Genomic DNA, 25,940 nt, shown 5'->3' on the forward strand with positions numbered 1-25,940 from the left:
GTGGGAAGGGAAGGGAAGGGAAGGGAAGGGAAGGGAAGGGAAGGGAAGGGAAGGGAAGGGAAGGGAAGGGAAGGGAAGGGAAGGGAAGGGAAGGGAAGGGAAGGGAAGGGAAGGGAAGGGAAGGGAAGGGAAGGGAAGGGAAGGGAAGGGAAGGGAAGGGAAGGGAAGGGAAGGGAAGGGAGCGTTGCCTTGCAGGCAGCCAGCAGGCAGGGCTCACCCCGCACTTCCTTGTAGAGGCGCAGGCAGGCGTGGTTGAGGATGAAGTAGCGGTCGTGGAAGCCGGTGCTCAGGCCGAGCCCCAGCAGGTTCCTCTCCTCCCGAAACTTCATCATGCCGTGCTTGCAGTCGCCCACTCTGCTGGCTGGGGGCACACGCCTGAGCGGCTCCAGCCCCCCAGGGGGGTCAGGCCCCCCAGGAAGGGCACGGGGTGCAGCCAGACCCAGTCCCACAGGGCAATAGCAAGGGCAACCCCCCCCCACCCCAGCACCACAGCCCACCGGCTGCTGCCTGCTCCCAGCCCAGGCAGGGCAGGCAGGACCATCTGCCTACTCTCCCCCCGAATTGGTTTAGTGTGGACTTGGCAGTGTTGGGTTACTGGTTGGACTGGATGATCTTAAAGGTCTTTTCCAACCTAAACGATTCTGTGATTCTATGATTCTATGATCTCCCCCACTGTGCTGTGCCCAGCATCCAGCCACAGCCCCGGACTGGGGGGCTCCCAGCCACAGACTAACCGGGCTGGTGCCCGCTCCGTAGGCACGGTCGGGCAGGATGTGGCCCTGGGATGGTTGATCCCAGCGGGATTCTCTGCAGGGTCACAGCCGGCAGGACAGGGAGATGTTCCCATCCCTGTCCCCATCCCCATCCCTGTCCCTGTTCCCCATCCCCTTCCCCATCCCCATCCTCATCCCCATCCCTGTCCCCATCCCCATACCATCCCTATCCCCATTCCCATCCCATCCCATCCTCATCCCCATCCCCATCCAATCCCATCCCCGTCCCATCCCCACCCCATCCCCATTCCCATCCACATCCAATCCCATCCCCATCCAATCCCCTTCCCCATCCCATCCCATCCCATCCCATCCCATCCCATCCCATCCCCATCTCCATCCAATCCCATCCCCGTCACATCTCATCCCATACCATCCCCATCCCCATCTCCATCCCCATCCCTGTCCTCATCCCCATCCCATCCCATCCCCACCTAATCCCATCCCCATCCCTATTCCCATCCCCATCCCTGTCCCCCATCCCATCCTCATTTCCATGCCCATCCCATCCCCATCCCTATTCCCATCCCCATCCTGTCCCCATCCCCATTCCATCCCAATTCCCATCCCCATCCCATCCTATCCCATCTCTGTCCCCGTCCCCATCAGATCCCATCCCACCCCCCATCCCATCCCATCCCCGTCATATCTCATCCCATCCCATCCCCATCCCCATCTCCATCCCCATCCCTGTTCCCATCCCCATTACATCCCATCCCCATCCCACCCCCATCCCATCCCATCCCATCCCCATCCCCATCCAATCCCATCCCCGTCACATCTCATCCCATACCATCCCCATCCCCATCTCCATCCCCATCCTGTCCTCATCCCCATCCCACCTAATCCCATCCCCATCCCTATTCCCATCCCCATCCTGTCCCCCATCCCCATCCCATCCCAATTTCCATCCCCATCCCATCCCATCCCATCCCATCCCTGTCCCCGTCCCCATCCCATCCCATCCCATCCCCATCCCATCCCCATCCCACCATCCCCATCCCCATTCCCATCCCATCCCAATCCCCATCCCAATCCCCATCCCAATCCCCATCCCCGTCCCTGTCCCCATCCCCATCCCATCCCCATCTCCATCCCTGTCCCCATCCCCATCCCATCCCCATCCCATCCCAATCCCCATCCCAATCCCCATCCCCGTCCCTGTCCCCATCCCATCCCATCCCCATCTCCATCCCTGTCCCCATCCCCATCCCAATCCCCATCCCATCCCCATCCCCATCCCAATCCCAATCCCCATCCCCATCCCCATCCCCATCCCCATCCCCTCCCTCCTCTCCCAGCCAGGGCGGTGGCTCGGGGCTCCTCACCGAGGTAGATGAGCATGTTCTCCATGGAGAGCTGCTTCTTCACCACCAGGTAGCTCTCCGTCCCCAGGCAGTGCAAGATGGGCAGGACTTTTTCCGAGTAGTGCAGGGGCCGTTCTGTCGGGCAGGGAGACGGGCAGGGGTCAGGCAGGGAGACGGGCAGGGGTCAGGCAGCCCCCCCGGGGGCTGGCACCCACCAACGCGGCGGTCGCATGTCTGTCCCGAGGGTCTGCCAAGGTCCTGCCCGCCCCGCCCCCAGCAGACCTCCCACGCAGCGCCATCGCCTTTTAATTGGACTCATTTCACGGCGCTGCCGCTCGCTAATTGTCCCCTGGGGAGGTGACTTTTGGCCCGTGGTCCGTGAGCAGCGGGGAACCGTGGGGACTGGAAGGTGGCTAAGGAACAATTGCCGGCAGATACCGCAATCGCAAAACACGTAGGTTTTGAAAACGTAGACCGCTGTAGGCCGTATGTAATCTGCGCGTGCGCGCTTGCGAAAAATACGCACGGAGGTATTCCAAACACGCACGTTTCCACGCAAGCAAAGGGCGAGTCAAGAATTCCATGAAATAGGTGAATATTCAGTTTTAAGCTAATTTTAGCCCCCGCACAGCCTGAGAATCCTTTTTTTTTTTTTTTTTTTTTTTAAAGGGCATAGTGGTGCTCGGCTGAGCACGGCGCTTCGGTGCTTCTCCGAGTGGAGGGTGGGAAGCGGCACCCACCCTTTGCAGAGCCTGAGCTTGACGGCTTGGGGTTGGCAAGGACCAAAACGTCTCACCGGTGGCTTTCAGGGATGCCCAGAGTGCTGCCGGGCTCAGCATCCTGCCTGTCTCCCTGCCAGACACGGCCCCTGGGCACGCTCGGCCCTGGAGAGCCGGCAGCAGGAGCTCGAGGCACCAGCAGGCAGGACCGGGGGCTCATCCTGCTCACGCTGAGCTCCCAATTGCTGCTGCCTACGGGCGCCCCGGGGCTGCTCCCGTTGGTGGCTGGAGAACCCGGACACCCCCTCCAGGTTTCAAAGGCATTTGAACCCCTAAGGATGCAGGCAGATGCCCTGCGGGTCCTGGCCCAAACCACCAAACCACCCAAACCATCTGCAGCGCTCAGCCATGTGCAACCTCGATGGGGTGAGCAAAGCCGCGGTGCCGCAGCTGGCCTCCCCCGAGCACCTGGAGCGCATCCTGGCGTTGCTCCACAGTGTGGTCCCCGTGGGAGCCTTCCCATCACCATCCCTATCTCCATCTGCATCACCACCTCCACCTCCATCGCCACCTCCATCACCACCTCTATCACCACCTCCATCTCCATCTCCGTCTCCACCTCTATCTCCATTCCCATCTCCATAGAATCATAGAATCATGGAATCATTGAATTGTTTAGGTTGGAAAAGACCTTTAAGATCATCCAGTCCAACCAGTAACCCAACACTACCAAGGCCACCACTCAACCAATTCAGGGCAGAGTCATAATTCCATCTTTCCTGCCTTGGGGGCTGGATTACTTTAATGGAAGTAAAAACTAGGAATCACTACGGTTGGAAAGGATCTCTAAGATCATCAGTCCAACCATCAACCCAACACCACCGTGCCCACTAAACCATGTCCCAAAGTGCCACCTCTGCCCGTTTTTTGAATGCCTCCAGGGATGGGGACTCCCCACCTCTCTGGGCAGCCTGGTCCAATGCTTGACCACTCTTTCCGTGAAGAAATTTTTCCTAATATCCAATCTAAACCTCCCCTAGCACAGCTTGAGGCCATTTCCTCTCATCCTATCACTAACTACTCGGGAGAAGAGACCACCATCTCCATCTCCATTCCCATCTCCATTCCCATCTCCATCACCACCTCCATCTCCATCACCATCTCCATCCCCATCTCTATCACCACCTCCATCTCCATCCCCATTTCTAGCCCCAGCCCCATCTCCAGCCCCAGCCCCAGCCCTGTCCTCATCTCAATCCCCAGCCCTGTCCCCGTCCTCATCCCCGTCACCATCCCCACCGCCCTCACACCCCTGCACTGACCTGCCTCCTCCCTCTCGTTCACTTCAAAGCAGCTCCAATAGTCCTTCTCCTTCATGACGATTTTCCTCCGGTCCAGGATCTCGAAGGTGAGCTCCTCGGCTGTCATCGTGGCCGGGATCTGGGAGGGAGGGACAGAAGGAGGGGACAGGTCTCCATCAACCGGTGCCCAGGTCCATTACACCCTCATGCCACAGAGGTGCCGGCTCAAGAGCGTGCCCCCATGCCACCACAGAGGTTTGGGCACGCAACGGGGGGTCCCTGTCCCCTCTGCGCCCTCCGCCCCACCGCTCACCTTGACGTGCTGCTCTGCCTCTGTCTTCTTCTCCTCCAGGTAGACAGTGCAGATGAAGTCCCCGGCTTGCTGGAGGGCAACGGGAAAGCACTTCAACCTGCAGCTTCCCACGCGTGGGCTAAACCCCCCCCACCCAGCATGGAGACCCCCTGCCTGGGCCATCTCCAGGAGACGCTGGAGCAGGTGGTGGGGGCCCCATGTGAAGAGGGTGCCCCGAGAAGGTCCCCATGTCCAGGACCCACCTGTGTCCCGCTGGACGCTGCCTCCCGCATCTTCATGATGGCCGTGATCTCGTCCTGCTGCTTCTTCATCTCTTGGTCGTTGACCTGCCAAGGAAGAGGATCCCAGGAGGCCATCAGGGTTGACCCAACCACCCTTAAGTTTCACTGCAGAAGCAGACACAGGTCCCCAGGGGAATCCGCTCCCTTGCCCAGCAGTGCCAGCACCTCCAGGCTTGGGGGTCTCCGGGGTCTGCAGGGACATGGACCCCCCTCCCCTTGTCTCCGAAGCAAGGAGATGTCTTCAGACAGAGTCAATCCAGCTTCCTTCCACCTCCCCATCCCCTGGGAACAGCCACACATCGGCCTGATGCAGAGCAGCGCCGGCGTGGGGGTGAACCTACGTTAAAGATCTTCACGTAGTGGCTGATGAGGTCCTCCACCACGCGTCCTGCCTTGTAGTCCTTCCCATCCGTCTGGAAGAGCGTAGGCCCGAAGACGATGGCCAGGTTGTGCGTGTTCATCTGGTTCTCCCCAGAGAAGCGCTGGACCCTGCGGGGGAACCCCATTACAATTCCTGCCCCGGAGCCCCCCCGGGACCCCGCTTCAGCCTTGCCAAGGGGAATGCGCTCCACACCGGGACGTGGTGCTCAGCTTGACCCCAAATCCCGCTCTTTTCCTCGCCTGGGATGTGAGCCAAGGGATGAGGGCTCTCCTCCGCCCCACAGCCTCCCCGGGACCCTGCAGCGGATGGAGTGATGCCCCGCGGGGGCTCGGCCGTGCCCACGCCATACCGAAAGAGGTGGTTGATGAGCGCCTTCAGCGTAGCCCGGTTCACGGTGGGGAGGGTGCCCAGCAGCCGCCGGTACTCGCTGATCTTCACCTCCTCATCCTCCAGTGCTGCGAGAGGGGCATGAGGGAGAGGATGAGTGTGGAGGGGCATGAAGGTGAGATTAAGACTCACGGGCCCCACCATCCCCTCTCCTGACCCCACCGTGGACCCTTCTGTCCCACTGTGAGGATGGAGCACCCCAGCTCCATGGGGCTGGAGCATCCTAGGGCTGGAGCACCCCAGCTCCATGGGGCTGGAGCATCCTAGGGCTGGAGCACCCCAGCTCCAATGGGGCTGGAGCATCCTAGGGCTGGAGCACCCCAGCTCCATGGGGCTGGAGCATCCCAACTCCATGGGGCTGGAGCATCCCAGCACTGGAGCATCCCAGCTCCATGGGACCGGAGCATCCCAGCTCCATGGGGCCGGAGCATCCCGGCTCCATGGGGCTGTAGCATCCCAGGGCTGGAGCATCCCAGCTCCATGGGGCCAGAGCACCCCAGCTCCACAGGGCTGTAGCATCCCAGGGCTGGAGCAATCCTGCTCCATGAGGCTGTAGCATCCCAGCACTGGAGCATCCCAGCTCCATGAGGCCGGACCATCCCAGCTCCATGGGGCTGGAGCATCCCAGGGCTGGAGCATCCCAGCTCCATGGGGCTGGAGCATCGCAGCACTGAAGCGTCCCAGCTCCACGAAGCCAGAGCATCCCAGCTCCATGGGGCCAAAGCATCCCAGGGCTGGAGCATCCCAGCTCCATTGGGCCAGAGCATCCCAGCTCCATGGTGCTGGAGCATCCCAGGGCTGGAGCATCCCAGCTCCACAGGGCTGGAGCATCCCAGCTCCACGGCGCTGGAACATCCCAGCTCCACAGTGTTGGAGCATCCCAGCTCCACAGGGCTGGAGCATCCCAGGGGTGGAGCAATTCTGCTCCATGGGGCTGAAGCATCCCAGCACTGGAGCATCCCAGCTTCATGGGGCCAGAGCATCCCAGCTCCATGGGGCTGGAGCATCCCAGGGCTGGAGCATCCCAGCACTGGAGCATCCCAGCTCCATGGGACCGGAGCATCCCAGCTCCATGGGGCTGGAGCATCCCAGGGCTGGAGCATCCCAGCTCCATGGGGCCAGAGCACCCCAGCACTGGAGCATCCCAGCTCCATGGGGCCAAAGCATCCCAGGGCTGGAGCATCCCAGCTCCATGGTGCCAGAGCATCCCAGCTCCATGGTGCTGGAGCATCCCAGGGCTGGAGCATCCCAGCTCCATGGCGCTGGAGCATCCCAGCTCCACAGTGTTGGAGCATCCCAGCTCCACAGGGCTGGAGCATCCCAGGGGTGGAGCAATTCTGCTCCATGGGGCTGAAGCATCCCAGGGCTGGAGCATCCCAGCTCCATGGGGCTGTAGCATTCCAGCACTGGAGTGTCCCAGCTCCACAGGGCCAGAGCATCCCAGTGCTGGAGCATCCCAGCCATGCTGGAGCACGGGGCTGCACGGGCTCAGCGTGGCCACACTCCGCTCCCCACCCGAGTCCCTGGAACACGTGGGGCCCGGATGCGTTCCCCCCCCCCCACGCAGCCCAGCGGAGAGGACGAAGGGGGCTGAGCAGAGTCGGGGAGCCCGACCCCCTCTTCCCACCACCCCCCAGCAGCCCCCCAGGGCTCACCCGTCGCCCGCAGCCAGTCCTGGCCCCACCGCCTGGTGAAGAGCCCGTCCCCGAGGTCGCGGAAAAAGCGTTTGAGGGTGTTGGCGACGTCGTCCACCTGGTGCTCGCCCTCCTTCAGACGGACGCTGCGGGCGTCCCGGCGCAGCATCTCCAGCAGGCTGGTGGTCTTCGAGTTCTGCCCGCTCTTGCGGTAGATGCCCTCGGACGTCAGCCCTGTGGCAGAGGCGGTGGGGATGAGACCCCGCTCCGTGGGGGACAGCCACCCCCCCCGCCCGCTGGCTCCCCATCAAACGCCGCCGGCACGGAGCCGGTGCCGCGGCGCTATTCCCACCCCGCAGGTGTTGCCGCGACCGCCGAGGGCTGGAGCCCAAACCCTGCTCCAGCCGGAGCCCTCCCACGGAGCCGGAGCAGATACTCATGGAGGGAGGGAAACACGTGTCATGAGCGTATCAGGTCTCGGGCCGCCGGGCCCGCCGGGGCACGTACCGCACTGGGTGATGTAGTCGATGCAGCGGTCCACCAGCAGCGGGACGTCCGACTCCGTCAGCTGCTGCTCCGACAAGGTGTCCCCCGAGCTGCCTGCAGCCTTCTGGATGGCGTGGACCCAGCCCAGGAAATCCAGTTTCCTCTCCCCCTGGATGTACAGCGTCCTGCCGGCAAAGCCGGCCTCAGCGGGGGGCCAGCCGCAGCCCCCCCCTCCCCTTCCCCAAACCCCACTGCATGGCTGGGACCCCCGGCAAGACCGGCACGGCGGGGCTGGCAATGGTCCCGGCTCTGTTTTGGGGGTCCCCGCTCAGCGCGGCGAGGGCGAAGGCACCCCAGGAGGAGGGTGGGCTCGGGCAGGGTGTGAGATTTTGCTGGAGGGGTGCAACCCCCCCCCCACCCTCTGCTCTTACCTCCGCCTCTCCACCAGCACCAGCACCTCGTTGTCTCCCTGGATGGCTGGAAGGGAGGGCAGAGATTTTGTCACCTGCGGGAACGCGGGGTCCCCCGGCCCCCCCCAGCCCCACGTGCCATGGCGGGGGCTGCGCTGGCAAGCCGATGGGTCCAGCTCCAGCCCAAGCAGCGACTTTCCAGGGATGGGGAAGAGGATGGAGAGGAGGAAGAGCGGCTGCGGAGGGACTCCGAGCTCCACTGGAGCAGCATCCACCCCCCCAAAAAAAGCACCTTGGCTGGGTGCAACCACACGGGGCAGGATCTGGGGGTCACCCACCCCCCCCCCCCCCCAAAAAAAAAAAATGTCCCTCGCAGCCAGGGGCACGCACAGAGCTCCTGCAGCTTGCGCAGCTGGAGAGGCTCCTGCCGCTCGCTGTCCTCAAAGCAGACGTGGAGCGCGGAGCCGGCCAGGGCGAACCAGCCCTCCTTGGCACGCTCCAGGTTGAGGCCGCCCTTGTAGTGCAGCCGGCCGATCCGCTCGAAGTCGAGAGCCAGCAGCTCCTCGGCGCGGGGATGGACAAAGGACTGGAGCCGGGGAGAAGAGGGATCCATCAGCACCGCGGTACCCAGCTCCCTCCGGCACCTGCCCGCCGCCTCCAGCCCACCGCATCCGCCTACCTTGGCGATGGACTTGAGCCATTCCCGAGCGGAATCGGGGCTCTCCAGCCCAAACAGGTAGAGCCTCTCCGACTCGATGTAGACCTCGAACGTGCTCTCGATCCTGCGGGAGGGAAGGAAAAGGGAGCCTGGAGGCCCGCGGGTGGTGGGACGGGGCTGGTTGGGTGCCAGGGGCGTCGCAAGTAGGGAGAACATCCTAGAATCCTAGAATCATGGAATCCTAGAATCCTAGAATCATGGAATGCTTTGGGTTGGAAGGGACCATCCGCCACAACGCCTGCCAGCGGCTCTGCCAGTGGCTGATCCGATTTGGGATCCCCCCCAGCCCTTCCCCAGCTCCTCCAGCACCCCCGCTCTGCCATGCACGCTGCGACGGGGAGCACAGGGGCTGCAGAGGGGCTGCAACGGGGCTGCGAAGGAGCTGCAAAGGGGCTACAAAGGGGATGCAAAGGGGTTGCAAAGGGGCTTCAAAGGGGATGCAAAGGGGTTGCAAACGGGATGCAAAGGGGTTGCAGAGGGGCTGCAGAGGGGCTGCAAAGGGGTTCCAAATGGGTTGCAAAAGTGTTGGAAAGGGGTTGCCAAGGGACTGCAGAGAAGCTGCAGGGGGGTTGCAAAGGGCCTGTAAAAGGGTTGCAAAGGGGCTGCAAAGGGGTTGCAAAGCAGCTGCAAAGGGGTGGCAGAGGGGTTGCAAAGAGGCTGCAAAGTGGTTGCAAACGGGTTGCAAAGGGGTTCCAAAGGAGTAGCAAAGAGGTTGCAAAGGGATTGCAGAGAGGCTGCAGAGGGATTGCAAAGGACCTGTAAAAGGGTTGCAAACAGGTTGCAGGGGTTGCAAAGCAGCTGCAAAGATGTTGCAAAGGGGTTGCAGAGGGGCTGCGAAGGGAATGCAAAGCAGCTGCAAAGATGTTGCAAAGGGGTTGCAAAGGGCTTGCAAACCGGGTTGCAAAGGGGTTCCAAAGGGGTTGCAAAGAGATTGCAGAGGGGCTGCAAAGGGGTTGCAAAGGGCTTGCAAACCGGGTTGCAAAGGAGTTCCAAAGGGGTTGCAAAGAGATTGCAGAGGGGCTGCAAAGGGGTTGCAAAGAGATTGTAAAGGGGTTGCGAAAGGGTTGGAGAGGGGTTGCAAAGGGGTTGCAAAGCAGCTGCAAAGGGGTTACAGAAGGGTTGCAAAGGGGCTGCAAAGGGGCTGCAAAGGGGTTGCAAAGAGGTTGTAAAGGGGTTGCAAAAGGGTTGGAAAGGCCTTGCAAAGGGGCTGCAGAGGGGTTGCCAAGGAGCTGCATAGGGGCTGCAAAGGGGTTCCAAAGGGGTGCAAAGGGGCTGCAAAGGGGTTGAAGAGGGGGTGCAAAGGGGTTCCAAAGGGGTGCAGAGGGGTTCCAAAGGGTTTACACAGGCTCCTTGCATCGACAGCTTGGTCAGACACGCCCCGAGCCCCGGAGGGGCCCACGGTGGGGTTGGGGCCAGCAGCCCCCACGCTGTGCCCAGCCGTGCGGGAGCGGAGGGGGATGTCGGGGTGCTCTAGGGGCAGCGTGTGGGGGTGCAGCCTTACCCGTGGGTGTGGGGCGGGTTGTTCACCAGGCACACGATCTCCCCCAGCTTGATCTCGCCGTTGGGCACGGCGTTGCGGTCGTTCTCGTAGTAGCTGAGGACGCCGTCCTGCAGCGTGCACCACCGCCGGCTGAACTCTGCGCGGCACAGGATGGTGCTGAGCGGCTCCACACGCTCCGGCCAGCCCGAGGTCGCCCACCAGCCCAGCCTGGGTGGCCCTGCAGCACCCACTGGGTGCCCACCCGCTGGCAACCCCCTCGTCGAACCGAGCTGGTTCCTCCCTGGTGCCTTTGCAGTGCCCTGGGGAGCAGGGGACGGTGCAATCCCCCTGCCAGCACCCCTTTGGGGCTGGCTCTGAGCCCCCCCAGCCCCCTGCACCCCTATTTCCCAGCCCCGTAGGCCCCCCACGTACCTTCCTGGCCCTTCCGCTCGCCAACGGGCTTGGCCATGGAAGGGGTCTTGTAGAGGAAACCATTATGGGTGACGGAGGGCAGGGGCACCGAGTAGGGCTTCTCCTCGCTGCCCCCCACTTCCAGGCGCGGCGTCTCTGCAAACGGGGGTGACAACCTGTCACGGGGGGGCTGCACCCCCCCTGCAGAACCCCCCGCCCCCCCAAACGCTGCCAGGTGGGGATTACAAATCCCCCTGCACGGCTGGGGGGGCCCCAGCAGCTATGGGATGCAGTGGGATGCTGCTGGGTCAGGGATGGGGTGACAGTGGTCTGTGTCATCCCCCGGGTGCTTTGCTGATCATAGAATCATCGGATCATGGAATCGTTGAGGTTGGAAAAGACCTTTAAGATCACCCAGTCCAACCAGTAACCCAACACTGCCAAGGCCACCACTAAACCAGTTCAGGGCAGAGTCATCATTCCATGTTTCCTGCCTTGGTGGCTGGATTATTTGTTAATGACAGTAAAAACTGGGAATCACTAAGGTTGGAAAGGATCTCTAAGATCATCAGCCCAACCATCAACCCAACCATCTAGTCTACCCTTGATTGGCTTAGAGTAGACTTGGTAGTGTAGGTTAATGGTTGGACTGGATGATCTTAAAGATCTTTTCCAACCTAAACAATTCTATGATTCTATGATTCTATGATTCTATCACCGTGTCCACTAAACCATGTCCCAAAGTGCCACCTCTGCCCGTTTTTTGAACCCCTCCAGGGATGGGGACTCCACCACCTCTCTGGGCAGCCTGGTCCAGTGCTTGACCACTCTTTCCATGAAGAAATTTCTCCCGATATCCAACCTAAACCTCCCCTGACGCAGCTTGAGCCCATTTCCTCTCGTCCTATCACTTGTTCCTTGGGAGCAGAGCCCAACCCCCCCCCCCTGCCCCCTCCTGTCAGGAGCTGCAGAGCGATCAGGTCTCCCCTCAGCCTCCTCTTCTCTGGGTGTTCCCCCCAGCTCAGCACAAGAAGCAGGAGCCCAAAAACATCCCCTACGCTGCACCGCGAGCCCCCACCTGGGGTGCAAGGAGCACCTCCGGCCTCTAAATCTGGAGCTGCCTGGGGGTCAGCGGGGTCAGGCTTATCCGCTGGGAGGGTATCCCGCATCCCACAATTTCTTTGCAACCCCTCTACAGCCCCTCTGCAATCCCTTTGCAACCTCTTTGCAACTCCTTCGCAGCCCCTTTGGAACGCCTTTGCAACCCCTTTGCAGCCTCTTTGCAACACTTCTGCAACCCCTTTGCAACCTCTTTGCAGCTGCTTTGCAAGCCCTTTGCAGCCCCCCTGCAATTTCTTTGCATCCCCTCTGCAATTTCTTTGCATCCCCTCTGCAGACCAGCCCCAGGCACCGAGCTGCGACGGGACAGGGACGTCACGGGACGGTGGGGACCGGCGTCCCCCACCGGTGAGGTCTCTCCCAGGCTGCTCCGTGGGAGGAGACGGGCAAAGCATCGCAGGCCTGCGGCTGAACGAACGGCCCAGGGCTCTGCCACAGCCTCCCCGTGCGGCCACGGGCATGTCCCCCCGCCTCAGTTTCCCCACTGTGCCTGCCGGTGAGGGGCATCACCCATTTCCTCCAGGGTCCAGGCAGAAACGGGGTGCAGGGAGACCCCTAAAGCACCCCTAGCTCAGAGCGTGGGGCTGCCCGGAGCTCCAGCGATGGAGAAACCCAGGAGGACGCAGAGTCCTGCTCCACCAGCCCAGCCCCGCTCCGCACGCTGGAATCATTGACCCCAGCTATCCCGGGATTCCGGAGATGCCTGCCAGAGCCGGCCCCGGCAGGATTCGCTCAGGGGTTTGGTTTTCTCCAGCTCACCGGGGTGGCCGGGAAGCCTCGCCGCTCTCCCAGACCCCTTTTGAGCTGACACGTCGGGAATGGCAAGGCCAGCCCCAATCCTGGGCAAACTCCAGCTTCCGCGGGACGGACTTGGCTGCCGAGGCGGCGAGGGAGGTGACGGCGACGGCAGGCCCCGACACACCTCCATCCTGGCTGCCCGAGCTTTCCAGGGCTGGAGATTCCCCCCGCATTAGGGCGCGGATCGGTCCGGTGGGAGCCGTCGGCCCACCCGGAGCGGGGCTCGGCCACGTTTAGTGGCCACGGGAGGGGTTTTTTTAGGGGGATGCTCTGCAAAATCGGCGCAACCCCCTGGCCCAGGTGGGGATGCTCGAGTTGGGGCTGCCCACCTGGCATGGGGGACATCCCCCGAGGCTGCCGGGGGTACCCGCAGCGTGCCAGGACGGTGCGGGAGAGCTGGTCTCGTCTTTCCCGGTGCCCGGAGCGCCCTGCATCCCCAGCGGGGCTCCGGACCCTTGTTTGGGCAGAGCCCCCTGCCCTGGCACCCACCCAGCCCCAACCCAAGGGTGCGGGGGGCTCCCGAAGCCCCTCTCCCGGGGTGCACAGATCCCAGCAGCGCCAAGCAGCCAGAAAACCCCATGCCGGGAAGGATACAGAGCCAGAATCGGCTCAAAACATCCCTGCGTCCCCTGGGACACCCCGGCAGCTCTCCTCCCCGGCTCTGGGAATGCCGGCGGTGGGTTTAAGCCCATGGGGGTCTTCAAGGGGTCAGCCCTTACCTGAGGTTTTGTTGTGGAGCAGGAACTCCATCTGCAGCCTCTGCCCGCTCTTTTCGGCCAGGGCCAGGGGCGTCGGGCACTGGGGGTCCCCGGTGGCACAGCTCACCGCCGCCCCGCAGAAGAGCAGAGCCTGCGTCTCCGCCAGGTCACTGGTGGTGACGGCCACGCACAGAGCCTGCGGCAGAGCCGGGAGGGTGGCGGGTGAGGCCGAAGGCTCCTGAGGAGGAGGAGGAGACCCCCGGCAAGGAGCCACCCCGGCAAAAAGAGCCGGGTGGGAGCGCGGCGAGCAGCCAGACCCCCGCTGCCTCCTGGCCGCCTGTGCAAGGACAAAGGAGGCTGGAACTGGGAGAAAAAGTTTGGAGCAGGCGGCGAATCCCTCCCTTAAGGAGCCGGGGTGAAGTCATACGGCAGCGGGGCGGGACGGGCTAGCCAGAGCAGAAAAACAAACAAGCCCACATGCGAATTCCCGCGGCCACCCGGGCCCCCGGCTCTTGTGCAAACACGGCAGCGCCGAAGGCAGCCGGCGGAGCCATGGCGCAGCACCCTGCCGGCACCGGGAATGGGTGCCCCGGCCGGGGATGGGGGTGCTGGTGCTCCGGGGAGCAGGAGGGGCTTCGAGCTGCTGCAACCAGGGCACCCACCCGGGACCGGCCCTCCTTGAACCCCACGCCAGCCCAACGCTGGGCGCCGACGCCGCTTCCAAGCCTGGGGGAGGGTCTGGCTGTGGGAAGCGGGATCCCACCTCGGATCGGGCTCCCCAGCCTGGAAAGGGAGCTGGTTGTGCCCCACGCCAGCGACGTCGCCCCGGCTTGTCCCCCGCTTCGGCGCGGGGTGCACGGTGGGGATGTGGGGTGTGCCGCAGGGGCTGGGGTGATGCAGGCAGGGGTGCAGGCAGGGGGACAGGCAGGGAGGGAGGGTCGAAACCATCCAGCCCCACGCACGAGGCTGAGCAGCCTGCTCGGGAAGAGACCTTGCCCCCCAAAACAACCTCAGGGCCCCGGCTCAGCACCACTTAGCACCCAGGCAGGACCCCCCGCCAAGACGGCGCCCAGCCCCGGGGGCCACTGACCCTGTCGAGCTCCTCTTGGTTGCCGAAAAGCGGGTGGTAGCGGCGGTACTTGCCCTCCCGGTATTTGGCAATGAGGAAGTGTCTCCTCTCCTGGCTGCCGCTGGCGGGGGGTGATGGCCTCGCTGGGGGGCACGTTGGCGGCCCAGAACTGGTTGGCCACGGCGTTGCCGATCTGGTGGAAGAGCTGGGGGGAAACAAGGAGAGGCCGACGTGGCGGCCACGCTGTGGCTGGGCACCGCGGCGGGGGCTTTGCGGGGAGTCTCCGGGGGTCTTCACCAGGGGTTGGGGGGGATGCGGGCGGCAGTAGCTGTGCTTTCGGGGAGGTTCACAGCCCAAAGCCGCCGCGTGACTGCTGCCCGGGGGTGCAGGCAGCACGGCGGGGGACGTTGCGGGGTGCACGGGGAGCACGAGTGGGGAGGGTGCAGGAGCACCCACCCGCTGCAGGCATGCAGGGCTGCTCCCTGCCCAGCCCCATGCCCCGGGCAGCACCGACGGCTCAGCCCCGGCGTCTGGCAGCCCCCGCAGCTGCCGACCCCCCCCTTTCTGCCCTGGAAAACCACATCTGGAAAGCGGACGAGGCCGGCGGGGGGATGCTCGGCATCCATCGGGGTGGATTTAAAGGGTTTTCCGTGGCCCCTCGCTGTCCCAAGCGAGGCTCAGCCCAGCATTTAAGCGGGGTTAGCCCTGTCTTGGGGAGCCCCACATCACCCCAGCAAACCCATGGGGTGCTCTGCCAGCACCCCCAAGCTCTTTCGGGGGCGGCAGGGGTGCAAGCGGGGCCGGGGAGGAGCTCGGCGGGGTTCAGGGCAGCCTTCCCGGAGAGGGGAGGGGAAGGGGAGCAGCCGCAGGCAGCAGCTGGAAGCGTTTGGGGGCTCGGGGAGCAGGCGATGCCGGAGGCGGGGGCTGCGCGGGTGGGACGCCAAGCAGGAATGCAGGATCCATCCGGGATGGCTGGGGCCAGCCAGGGTCTGCCGGCTGGAAATGGCGGCCGGGTTGGGTCTGGTAACAAATCCCAGCTCCCCCCCCCCCGTCCCGTCCCGCCCCGCCGCCCGCCCAGGCGCTGGCTGCGCCGACGCATTCCTCCGCGCTGGTGGCCGCAGCGCTTTCGGGGGTCTGCTCTGCCGCTTGGCCCCGCGCCCAGGCCCCGGGCCGGCCCCACGGCTCTGCAGCCGTCTCCCCACGGACACACAGACACCGTCTGTCTGCGGCACGGGCACACAAGAGCCGCTTGTCCTCGCCGCGCGTGGCCGGCTGGGTGCCGGCTGTCCGCAGACCGCGGGGATGGGGGCGGCGGGGGGCTGCTGGGGGTCCCCTCCCAAACCAAACCACACCGGTGTCACCCCAAGGGGCTTGGACCAGGTTGGAAAAACGCTCCTGCGCTCTCTGGTCCATAGCCAGTGGGTCCGCTGCAGGGAGGGGAGGGGGCTTCTCCCTCCAAAAGGGCTTTTGGGGGGATCAGTCTGCGCCAATACCTCGATCAGCTCCTCCGTCCACACCTTCCTGTCCATCTTCAGGCTCCGGACTTTGGTGATGCTGGGGCCCAAGCCCCGGTGCTCCCCTGCCGCCGAGACGAGCCGTTAGGGACCGGTTTTGGGGCGGGAGAGACCGAGCCAGGGGGTCCCCTCTGCCTCGCACCCCGCATCCCTACCCGGGGCAGGGGACGCGGGGCCCCTTCTCGCCCCTCCCCGGGGCGCGGGTACCTGCGCATCTCTTGCAGATGACGACGCAGAGGTTGATGGAGGCCCAGTCGGGTTTGGGCGAGCCGCAGTCGGCGCAGAAGCGGTTGGACTCCACCGCCCAGATCCTCTCCGCCACCTCCGAGTTGGAGAGAGCCTCGGCGATGGACTGCTGCATGGCTTCCACCCACTCCTCCTTCTCCTGGTCCGAGTCGGCGGAGAAGCTGCCAGCGGGGACGGAGGGGTTGAAGGACGGCACGGCTGCGGGTGGGGGGCGGCACCGCCGGCACCCCCGTCCCCCCCCTCAGCTCACCTGAAGATCCTGTACGGCGTCGTGAGATCGAAGCCCCTGCGGTCCACCTCCTTGACGTTCCCCACGTTCATCTCGATGTAGGTGATGCCGATGCCCAGCCGATAATCCTGGGGGGCGAGGGCAGGCAGAGGGGTGAGGGAGGGCAGCAGTGGGGGGGTACAGATGATGCACTGCCTGCAGGAGCTGGTGCCGGGGCTGCCTGCACCGCTGCCCGCGCATTGCACCGCTGCCCGCGCACCGCACCGCTGCCTGCGCACCGCACCGCTGCCCACGCACCGCGCTGCTGCCCATGCACCGCACCGCTGCCCGCGCGCTGCACCGCTGCCCATGCACCGCTGCACATGCACCACACCGCTGCCCGCGCACCGCACCGCTGCCCGTGCACCGCGCTGCTGCCCATGCACCGCACCGCTGCCCGCGCACTGCACCGCTGCCCATGCACCGCTGCCCATGCACCGCACCGCTGCCCGCGCACCGCACCGCTGCCCATGCACCGCTGCCCACGCACTGCTGCCCATGCACCACACCACTGCCCATGCACCGCACTGCTGCCCACGCACCGCTGCCCACGCACCGCGCTGCTGCCCATGCACCGCACCGCTGCCCGCGCGCTGCACCGCTGCCCATGCACCGCTGCACATGCACCACACCGCTGCCCGCGCACCGCACCGCTGCCCGTGCACCGCGCTGCTGCCCATGCACCGCACCACTGCCCGCGCACTGCACCGCTGCCCATGCACCGCTGCCCATGCACCGCACCGCTGCCCGCGCACCGCACCGCTGCCCATGCACCGCTGCCCACGCACTGCTGCCCATGCACCACACCACTGCCCACGCACCGCACCGCTGCCCACGCACCGCTGCCCACGCACCGCACCGCTGCCCACGCACCGCACCGCTGCCCGCGCACCTCACTGCTGCCCACGCACCGCACCGCTGCCCGTGCACTGCTGCCCGCGCACCGCACCGCTGCCCGTGCACCACACCGCTGCCCACACACCGCTGCCCACGCACCGCACCGCTGCCCGCGCACCGCACCGCTGGCCACGCACCGCACCGCTGCCCATGCACTGCTGCCCATGCACTGCACCGCTGCCCGCGCACCGCACCGCTGGCCACGCACCGCTGCCCACGCACCGCACCGCTGCCCGCGCACCACACCGCTGCCCGCGCACCGCACTGCTGCCCATGCACCGCACCGCTGCCCGCGCACCGCTGCCCGCGCACCGCTGCCCGCGCACCGCTGCCCATGCACCACACCGCTGCCCACGCACCGCACCGCTGCCCACGCACCGCACCGCTGCCCATGCACCGCACCGCCGCCTGCGCACCGCACCGCTGCCCACGCACCACTGCCCATGCACCGCACCGCTGCCCGCGCACCGCACCGCTGCCCATGCACCGCACTGCTGCCTGCGCACCGCACCGCTGCCCATGCACCGCTGCCCTTGCACCGCACCGCTGCCTACGCACCGCACCGCTGCCCGCGCACCGCACCGCTGCCCGAGGCTGGGAGCTGGGGTCCCCATGTCCCTTCCCAGCCCAGCTCCCAGCCCCGGGGCTGCACGGAGCAGCTTCAGTGGGTGCGATGCTCCTGGGGGACCCCAAAGCTCGGAGGCGGCGGGGAGGGAGGGGCTGCACCCTGGGTCTGAGCCGTCCCCGTTTTGGGGGGGTGGCAGCCCCAGGGTGCCCCAGCTCACTGCGGCTCTGCTCAGGCTGTGGATGTGAAGCATCGGGGTCCCCCCACGGTGCCACAGCCACCCACCTCCGCGTTCTTGTAGAGGAAAACTTTGTCCCCGGCCACCACCACGAACAGCTTGTGCTTAAAACCCCGCAGCTCCAGGAAGCCGCTCTTGTCGGCCAGGTCGGCGGCACCGTTGGTGGTCAGGGACGTCAGCGGCCTTTCCGGAGCTTTGCTCCTCCGCTCCTCCACCACCTGCTGCAGGGTCCGTATCCACTCGTTACGGTCCGCTGCGGGAAGAGGGATTATGTGTCAGGATCAGCCTGGGGTCAGGAGCCGCCAGGTCATAGAATCACACAATCATGGAATGGTTGAGGTGGGAAAAGAGCTTTAAGATCACCCAGTCCAACCATTAACCCAACACTGCCAAGGCCACCGCTGAACCAGTTCAGGGCAGAGGAATAATTCCATGTTGCCTGCCTTGGGGGATGGGTTATTTGTTAGTAAAAACTGGGAATCACTAAGGTTGGAAAGGATCTCTAAGATCATCAGCCCAACCATCAACCCAACACCCCCATGCCCACTAAACCATGGCCCAAAGTGCCACCTCTGCCCATTTTTTGAACCCCTCCAGGGATGGGGACTCCACCACCTCTCTGGGCAGCCTGGTCCAATGCTTGACCACTCTTTCCATGAAGAAATTTCTCCCAATATCCAATCTAAACCTCTCCTGGCACAGCTTGAGCCCATTTCCTCTCATCCCATCGCTTGTTCCTTGGGAGAAGAGCCCAACACCCCCTCCCTGCCCCCTCCTGTCAGGAGCTGCAGAGCGATCAGGTCTCCCCTCAGCCTCCTCTTCTCCAGGCTGAACACCCCCAGCTCCCTCAGCCGCTCCCCACCAGCCCTGTGCTCCAGACCCTTCCCCAGCTCCGTTGCCCTTCTCTGGACACGCTCCAGCACCCCAATGTCCTTCCTGTACCGAGGGGCCCAAAACTGGACACAGCATTCCAGGTGTGGCCTCCCCAGTGCCGAGTACAGGGGGACGATCCCTGCCCTGCTCCTGCTGGCCACACTATTCCTGACACAAGCCAGGATGCTGTTGGCCTTCTTGGCCACCTGGGCACACTGCTGGCTCATGTTCAGCCGGCTATCTACTAACACCCCCAGGTCCTTTTCGGCCAGGCAGCTTCCCAGCCACTCTTCCCCAAGCCTGTAGCGTTGCGTGGGGTTGCTGTGACCCAAGTGCAGGACCCGGCACTTGGCCTTGTTGAATCTCCTACAGTTGGCCTCGGCCCATCGGTCCAGCCTGTCCCTACGAGCAGGGACCCCCTTCGCTCACCATCACTCTCGGCCCGAAACACGAAGTTGCGGTTGTTTGTGATGACCTCGAATTTCTGGTCCCCAACACTGGCGACGCGGGAGATGGAGGAGACGGGGATGAACCGCTTAGAGTAGGCGTCCTGGGGTAGGGCAGGGAAGGGAGAGACACAACATGCTCAGCACCGCAGCCTTGGGGAGGCGGGATGGGTACTGCGCCGGGCTCGCGATGCTGAGAGCATGGGGGTCTGGGAGGCTCCAAGCATCCCGCATCCCACCCTGCCTGCCCCTGGTGCCAGCATCACCCCCCAGCAGCCACCCATTGCAGCTCCCCGGGATGCTGCCCCTTGGCATGGCCATGTCTCGTGGCCGGGATGCCCGGAGGGATGCGATCCCGCCGCGGCCGATCCTCCGCCACCTTCACACCCCGAGCCCCCAAATCCTCCCTCCCCGCTCACCTTTTCACTGTCAAAATAGCGGAGGTAGTCGGTGTCGAGCTTCACCCAGCGCTTCTGGTAGATGTAGGACCTGGAGAGGGACCGGAGGGACCCGGTGGGACAGGGTGACCCAGCTGCACCCTCCCCGTGGGGCTGGCAGCGGGTGCTGCAGCCCACCGGCAGCCGGTGCTGCTCCCAAGGGGGGCCGGGGTGCAGGAAGGGTGGTACGAGCCCCCCAAGGCTGGAGCAGCCCCCTCCCCGCTCGCCCCTCACCGGCACCAGCCCCACGGCACGGGCCGTGCCGTGCCAGGCAGCCCCGGCAGCTCCAGGCTGTGCCGTGCCAGGCAGCCCCGGCAGCTCCGGGCTGCACCGTGCGCCCTTGAACTCGGGGCCGCTCCGCTTGTGCGTTCACGCCCCAGTTGCCGAAAGCCTTGGGGCCACCTCACCATCGATCCTGCGCCGTGTCCCCAGCCCTCGTGTCACCGCCGGGGACGGCGATGGGGAACGTCACGCTTTCCTCCGGGCACCAATTAAAACATGGAGCTGGGAAAGGGGGCTGCCCCTAAAAGCTCCCCCCAAATCCGTATTTGCAATTACTGCCCGGGACCTACAAGCCGGTGACGGTTCAATCCAAGGGGATGCGTGCCAGGCGGTGCTGGTGGCACCGGGGGCTCTTGCATGGCAGAGGGAGAAGCCGGGCATCGCTACCGGGATGGAGATGCAGGGTGGGGGGCTGGAGCAGAGCCCACCAGAGACCCCTTCGCCCTCCCCAGCCTGGCCACACAGCGCAGGGCAAGGCATTAAACCCCGCAGCCCATCCACCCCGGCGTCAGGGCTGCAGGAGAAGCCAAGCCAGCTCCCACCGTCAGCCCCCGCACGGCTCCGGCAAGCCCCCGCGATGCAGCCCCCCACCAGCACCGCACCCCCAGGCCCCAGCCCCAGCGGCTGTTGCTTAAGGGCTTGTTTGCTCAGGAAGGATTTCGCCATCGCCGCTCGGCCTTTACGTAACCGGCAAGAGCAACCGGGATTGAAAGCGCTCGGCTGGGCCGTAGGCTCTCCTGCTCCCGGTCAGGAGCACGAGTCCCGTGGGGTGCAGAGACCCTCTGCCCTGCTCTGACCTCCAGCTGCTTTTAGCTGCTGAAGGGTTGGGGTTTCTTGGTTGGTTTTTCTTCCATTGCCTTCCCCAGGCTCCGGCTCCACGCCCAGCAGCTGCCGGAGCAGCTTCCCCAGGATCCTTCCAGCTGCTCTCACTTCCCCAGCAGCCCGGCTGCTCTGCTGCAAACAGCCGGAGCTTCCTCCTCCTCCGTGGGACTGCAGCCTCAGGGCTTCCTCGTAGCCCAGATTAAGCAGCCCCCAAATATCCCTCAGGCCTCCTGCTTGATTTTTGCCTCCCAGCTGGTGTGGCAGCTCCCTGAGCTGGTTCTGTGCTGGGATGGGGGCAAGCGTGCTCCCTGTGCATGCTGCGCATGCTGTGCTCACTGTGCTCCCTGTGCATGCTGCGCTCGCTGTGCTCCCTGTGCATGCTGCGCTCACTGTGCTCTGTGTGCATGCTGCGCTCCCTGCGCATGCTGCGCTCACTGTGCTCTGTGTGCATGCTGCGCTCGCTGTGCTCCCTGTGCATGCTGTGCTCGCTGTGCATGCTACACTCACTGTGCTCCATTGTGTATGCTGTGCTCCCTGCGCATGCTGCGCTCGCTGTGCTCCATGTGCATGCTGCGCTCCCTGCGCATGCTGCGCTCACTGTGCTCTGTGTGCATGCTGTGCTTGCTGCGCATGCTACACTCGCTGTGCTCTGTGTGCATGCTGTGCTCCCTGTGCATGCTGCGCTCACTGTGCACACTGCGCTCGCTGTGCTCCCTGTGCATGCTGCGCTCGCTGTGCCCTGTGTGCATGCTGCGCTCCCTGCGCATGCTGCGCTCCCTGTGCATGCTGTACTCGCTGTGCTCACTGTGCTCACTGTGCACGCTGTGCTCGCAGCGCTCGCTGGGCTCCCTCGCCCTTGAGCACACGGACACGCGCCCAGCAGCCTCCATAGTTTTACTTCTGCAACCGGGCGCTCCGCATCGGTGCCGACCGTAGCACGGCTGGAGCGAGCCGCCGGGCCCAGAGCTGCGAAACGCCGGGGTTGGGACTGGCGTCTCCTCCCGTGGCAAACGCAGAGAAGACAAAACCCGCATGGCTCCAGCGGAGGAGCGGGGCTGGTTGGCGATGTCGCTGGGAAGCCGGCCCCAACACCCCGCTTCTCTCCCACCGGCTGCTTTTTGGGATCGCTGCTTTTCCAGGCATTCCCCAGAGCAAAGGCAGCTCGTTTCCCAGCGAGCCCGACCCGCGGTGTGGGGCTGGGGGGAAGTTCGAGCTGCAGCCTTCCCCCCTCCTCCTCCTCCTCCTCAGCCAGCTCGGTGCAACCGTTGGTGGCACCTGCTCTGAGGAATGCTCTTTCACCAAAAACGGGCATTTTTTAACCTAAATCAGGGGGTAGGAGGGAGCTGAAGGAACCCGTTGGGATGACTTTTCGCCAAAGCAAACTTACACCCCCATGAGCAGGAATTACAGGCGGAAAAAGGAGTCGGGGGGGGATCTCCCCTCCGGGGCACACACGCCGAGGCACCGGTGCGGGGGTCTGCAGCCCCCCCGGCGCATCACTCACCCCTGCGGCGGGTTCTTGTCCAGCCACCCCGCTTTGATGGTGGGCGAGAGCGGGGTGACGGCGGTGCCCTCCATGCCGTCGCCGAGCGTGCCGGGGCTGCTGCCGGAGAAGGCGGGCGCAGGCGGGCGCAGGTTGGGGCCGTTGTCGCTGCAGCCGCTGCCACCGCTGAGGACGAGGAGCCGAGGGAGGGGGTTAAGAGCTGGCGGTGGGGCAGGCACAGCCCCCCCCCGCACGTTTCGGCCTCCCCTTGCCCTTCCCCGAGGCGCGGGCAATGCAAGCGCCAGCTGTTTGCAAGCAGGGACCGTGGTGGCAGTCCCCTCGGCGGGGGGTCCCGGCAACGTCCCCCAGCTCCTGGGACAGCAAAGACCCAAATCCCAGCCCTGGGAAGGGGGACGGGGGCACCCCCAGGGCTGCAGCCCCAAACCCGGCGACGCGCAGAGTTGCTCTCCGCTCGTGCGCGCACACGCGCGCTCCCCACCGCGAGCGCTGCCCGACGGCGCGTGCAGGCGCACACGCATCCCGTGAAGCCGCGCGGACGCGGGAAACCCCCCGGCGCACCCCCCACGCAGAAGCGCTCTCTGCCCGTGCTTACACGCACGCACCTCTCCCCCATGCACAAGCATCCCCTGGCGCCCGCACACGCGCGTCCCTTGCTTGTGCACGCATGCACCAGCCGTGCATGCACGCACACACGCAACTGTCCCCACGCAGGCATTTGCATCCCGTCCGTGCACACGCGCGCACACGTATGGGGCAGAAGAGCTCCTACTTGGCGGGGGGAGCATCGTAGTAGTCCTCGATGAGCTCGTCCTCGCTGAAGAGGCTGTTGGTACGCAGGGAATGCAGCCGCCCCGTCACGGCCTCAGCATCGTCCTGCGGGGACAGACGTGGCTGATGCGGGCAGCCCCGCGCCCTGCCCGCTGCCCGAAGCAGGCAGCTGGTGGTGGGGGTCCCCCACGCTGACCCCCTCCCTCCCCGCCTGCCTGCACCGGGGGCAGCTCAGTAGGGACGAGCTGAGCGCTGGGCAGCTTACGGCAGCCCAAAATATCTGTGCTTGCTGAGAAATCCTGTATTTCCCCCTCGGTGGCCTGGGGCGGGCGCACGTGGCTGAGAGCGGTCACGGGGGTGACAGTGGCTTGCAGGCTGGGGGTGAAGGGTGGGCAGGCAGGAGCAGGCAGAGGAAAACCTCTGCCCGCAAGCTGCCACGGCTGCTTATCCTCGCCCCACACCGCAGCCCCCCGGGGCGGGGGGCGGCTGGGCTGGGGTTAGAAGCAGCCACGGTACCGTCTCTCCTCATCGACCTGTTCCCGGGAGAAGGCAGCCGGGGGGGGATCCAGGCGCTCAGGGGGGTCTCTCCGCCTGCTGCAACCCCTCAGATTCATCCAGACCCACCCCAGGTCAGGAGCAGGAGCCGGGGGCAGGTATAAATCCCCGGATCAAGAGATTAAATTCAGGCTGCGATGCTGCAGACGTCCACTAGCACGCACTCTGCGCATGTAAGTTTGCAGAGAGGCTGCACGGCGGTGCTGCTCCTACCCTCACCCCACCCCGGGGACCCTGGGGCCCAATTCCAGCCCCCATGGGAGAGCCGGTGGGTGCTGGGCGAGGCAGAGCCCCCGTCTCGGGCTGCTGCAGACGTGCTCCCCCAACCGTAACCGGTACCTCCAAAGCAGCCCAACGCCAGCGCCTCGGGGCTGGGACGGTCACCCCACTCGCTCCTCCAAGCCCCATGGCGGGACCAACCTTGTCGGCCATGTCGCCGGCGGGACCGGCTAATTCCTCCTCCCAGGCGGAGTCCTCGTAGTCCGAGTCATCTGCAACAGCGAAGGGAAGGCGCTGGGAATCAGCACGGAGCGGGCCCGTCACCCCCTGCCACCCCCCTGCCCGTCCCCGCCGGCGCGGGGACATGCCAGCGCCGGAACGCGGCAGGGAGGATGCCGGCACGGCAGGTTTCCTCCTTGCTCTGCCCTTGGCAAACAACCGCTCCGTCGGTGTGACAATGGGGGGATTTTACCGAGGAGTTTGGAGAAGAGCGGGGAAGGGCAAAGTCCCGCCGGTGGCAGCTGCCGGCACCGTCACGAACCTCCTGGCAACACCGGGAGGGGACCTGGGTGCCACCAGCCCCGGCACCGCAGCTTCGCTGGGGAGCTCCTGCTCCAGGGGCTTTTCCTACACCTTGTTTTGGGTGGATTTCCCTCCCTCCCCTTCCATTCCTTGTTGGAGAGGCGGGAGCAGCGAGCAGCTCTTGAGCCTGCGCACCCACGGGAAATAAAATTCCGGAGAAGGACAGGAGCAAGGAGCCGGTTCCTCCTCGCCCAGCACCGTCGGCAGCAGAAATCCTGGCCAGCGAGCACCAGTCCCAAAGGGGACAAGTGGCCCCGGACAGCCTGTCCCTCGCAGACACCCTCTCCCAAATCCCCGTGATAACCTGGAGCAGATTTTTCCCACAATCCTAATCCGGAGGATGCCGCTACGGGCCAGGGAGCGCAGGGCGAGGATGCTCCCGGGCTGCGCAGTGGGCGAGGGGTGGGGGTGGGTGCTCTCCCTGGGCACGTCCCTACGGGGGGGACCCCCCCACCCCACCCCACCCCACCCCACCCCGCAGGCTTTGCAGCACCCAGCGCTCGCTGCTTTTTGGTGCAGAGGAGCAGCCGGGCACGGGGCAGGAGCAGCTTTCCTCCCCGCACCCCCGGATAGAGGGATAAGCTTTTGCTCCACGGCTTCTCCCAGCTTTTGAAACACACCCCGGCTCCCCAGTTAAACCAGTGCCGCTTCCCGCCGGGCTGCTGGCCAGGCCGGACCCTGGGCAGGCACCCAGCACCCTGCAGAGCCCTGCCCTTCCTCTTCCTTTCAGCGGAGCTATTCGAGCTGGGTTAGAGCGATTAAATAAAGGAGCGGATAAAGCTGAGTTATTGCAGCAGAGCCCGCACCACCTCGGGCAGCCCCCAACCGGGACCGCTCCCCAGGGCGATGCTTCGGGACCAGGACTGCACCCCTGCACCGGGTCCCCAACTCAGCATCCCTCCCTGCAGCTGGTCGAGCCCCGAGGAGGGGGCTGGCGGGTGCAAAGAGCTGCCGAAAGCTCTGCAGGGAGCCGGGGGTCCCGGCACGGGGGCCGAGGGCTGCATCCTGCTCCTGCCGTGCTCCCCCAGCACCCTCCAGCCCCCACGGGCCGCAGCTCGGGGACATCCGAAGGCGCAGACATTGAACATCGCCGATGGGTTTATTTCGCCTCCGTGATTTGGCGCGGTTGCTTTCCAGAGCCCCTGTGAACCTTTGCTCCCCCGCCGAGAGAGGGTGCATCCAAATCCCCCGCCCCAATCCCCAACCCCCGGAAAATCCCCAGCCCAGACGGCAAAGAAGGGGACGGAGGAGGGATGGACCCAGGCGAGGCGGTGCAGGACAGACGGACAAACCGGTGGGATATAGGAAGGCACAGCACCCATGGGATGGGTGGTGGCGGATGGGCGGGCAGACCCAGCCAGGCATTCCAAGGGAAGATGTGGGACAGGGGAAGATTTGGGACAGGAGATTTGGGACAGGAGATTTGGGACAGGGGAAG

The 25,940-nt window shown here is 65.0% G+C and overlaps 1 protein-coding gene across 1 annotated transcript in view; it reads right to left on the bottom strand.

Moving 5' to 3' along the window:
* ARAP1 (ArfGAP with RhoGAP domain, ankyrin repeat and PH domain 1) overlaps positions 1-25,940 on the bottom strand; it is a 52,267-nt gene that overhangs the window by 7,721 nt on the left and 18,606 nt on the right. Inside the window, 26 exon segments of the mRNA XM_075716922.1 lie at positions 220-361; positions 2,102-2,215; positions 4,122-4,239; positions 4,414-4,482; positions 4,656-4,739; positions 5,036-5,183; positions 5,426-5,531; positions 7,119-7,331; positions 7,605-7,768; positions 8,015-8,060; positions 8,384-8,579; positions 8,673-8,775; positions 10,213-10,348; positions 10,624-10,758; positions 13,239-13,413; positions 14,308-14,418; positions 14,420-14,491; positions 15,780-15,865; positions 16,008-16,207; positions 16,297-16,403; positions 18,062-18,267; positions 19,317-19,437; positions 19,753-19,822; positions 22,379-22,543; positions 23,148-23,251; positions 24,122-24,192. Coding sequence (XP_075573037.1) covers positions 220-361; positions 2,102-2,215; positions 4,122-4,239; positions 4,414-4,482; positions 4,656-4,739; positions 5,036-5,183; positions 5,426-5,531; positions 7,119-7,331; positions 7,605-7,768; positions 8,015-8,060; positions 8,384-8,579; positions 8,673-8,775; positions 10,213-10,348; positions 10,624-10,758; positions 13,239-13,413; positions 14,308-14,418; positions 14,420-14,491; positions 15,780-15,865; positions 16,008-16,207; positions 16,297-16,403; positions 18,062-18,267; positions 19,317-19,437; positions 19,753-19,822; positions 22,379-22,543; positions 23,148-23,251; positions 24,122-24,192 — 3,262 coding nt within the window.

The sequence above is a fragment of the Pelecanus crispus genome, chromosome 1, assembly GCF_030463565.1.
Source record: "Pelecanus crispus isolate bPelCri1 chromosome 1, bPelCri1.pri, whole genome shotgun sequence".
In the NCBI taxonomy this organism is placed as follows: Eukaryota; Metazoa; Chordata; class Aves; order Pelecaniformes; family Pelecanidae; genus Pelecanus; species Pelecanus crispus.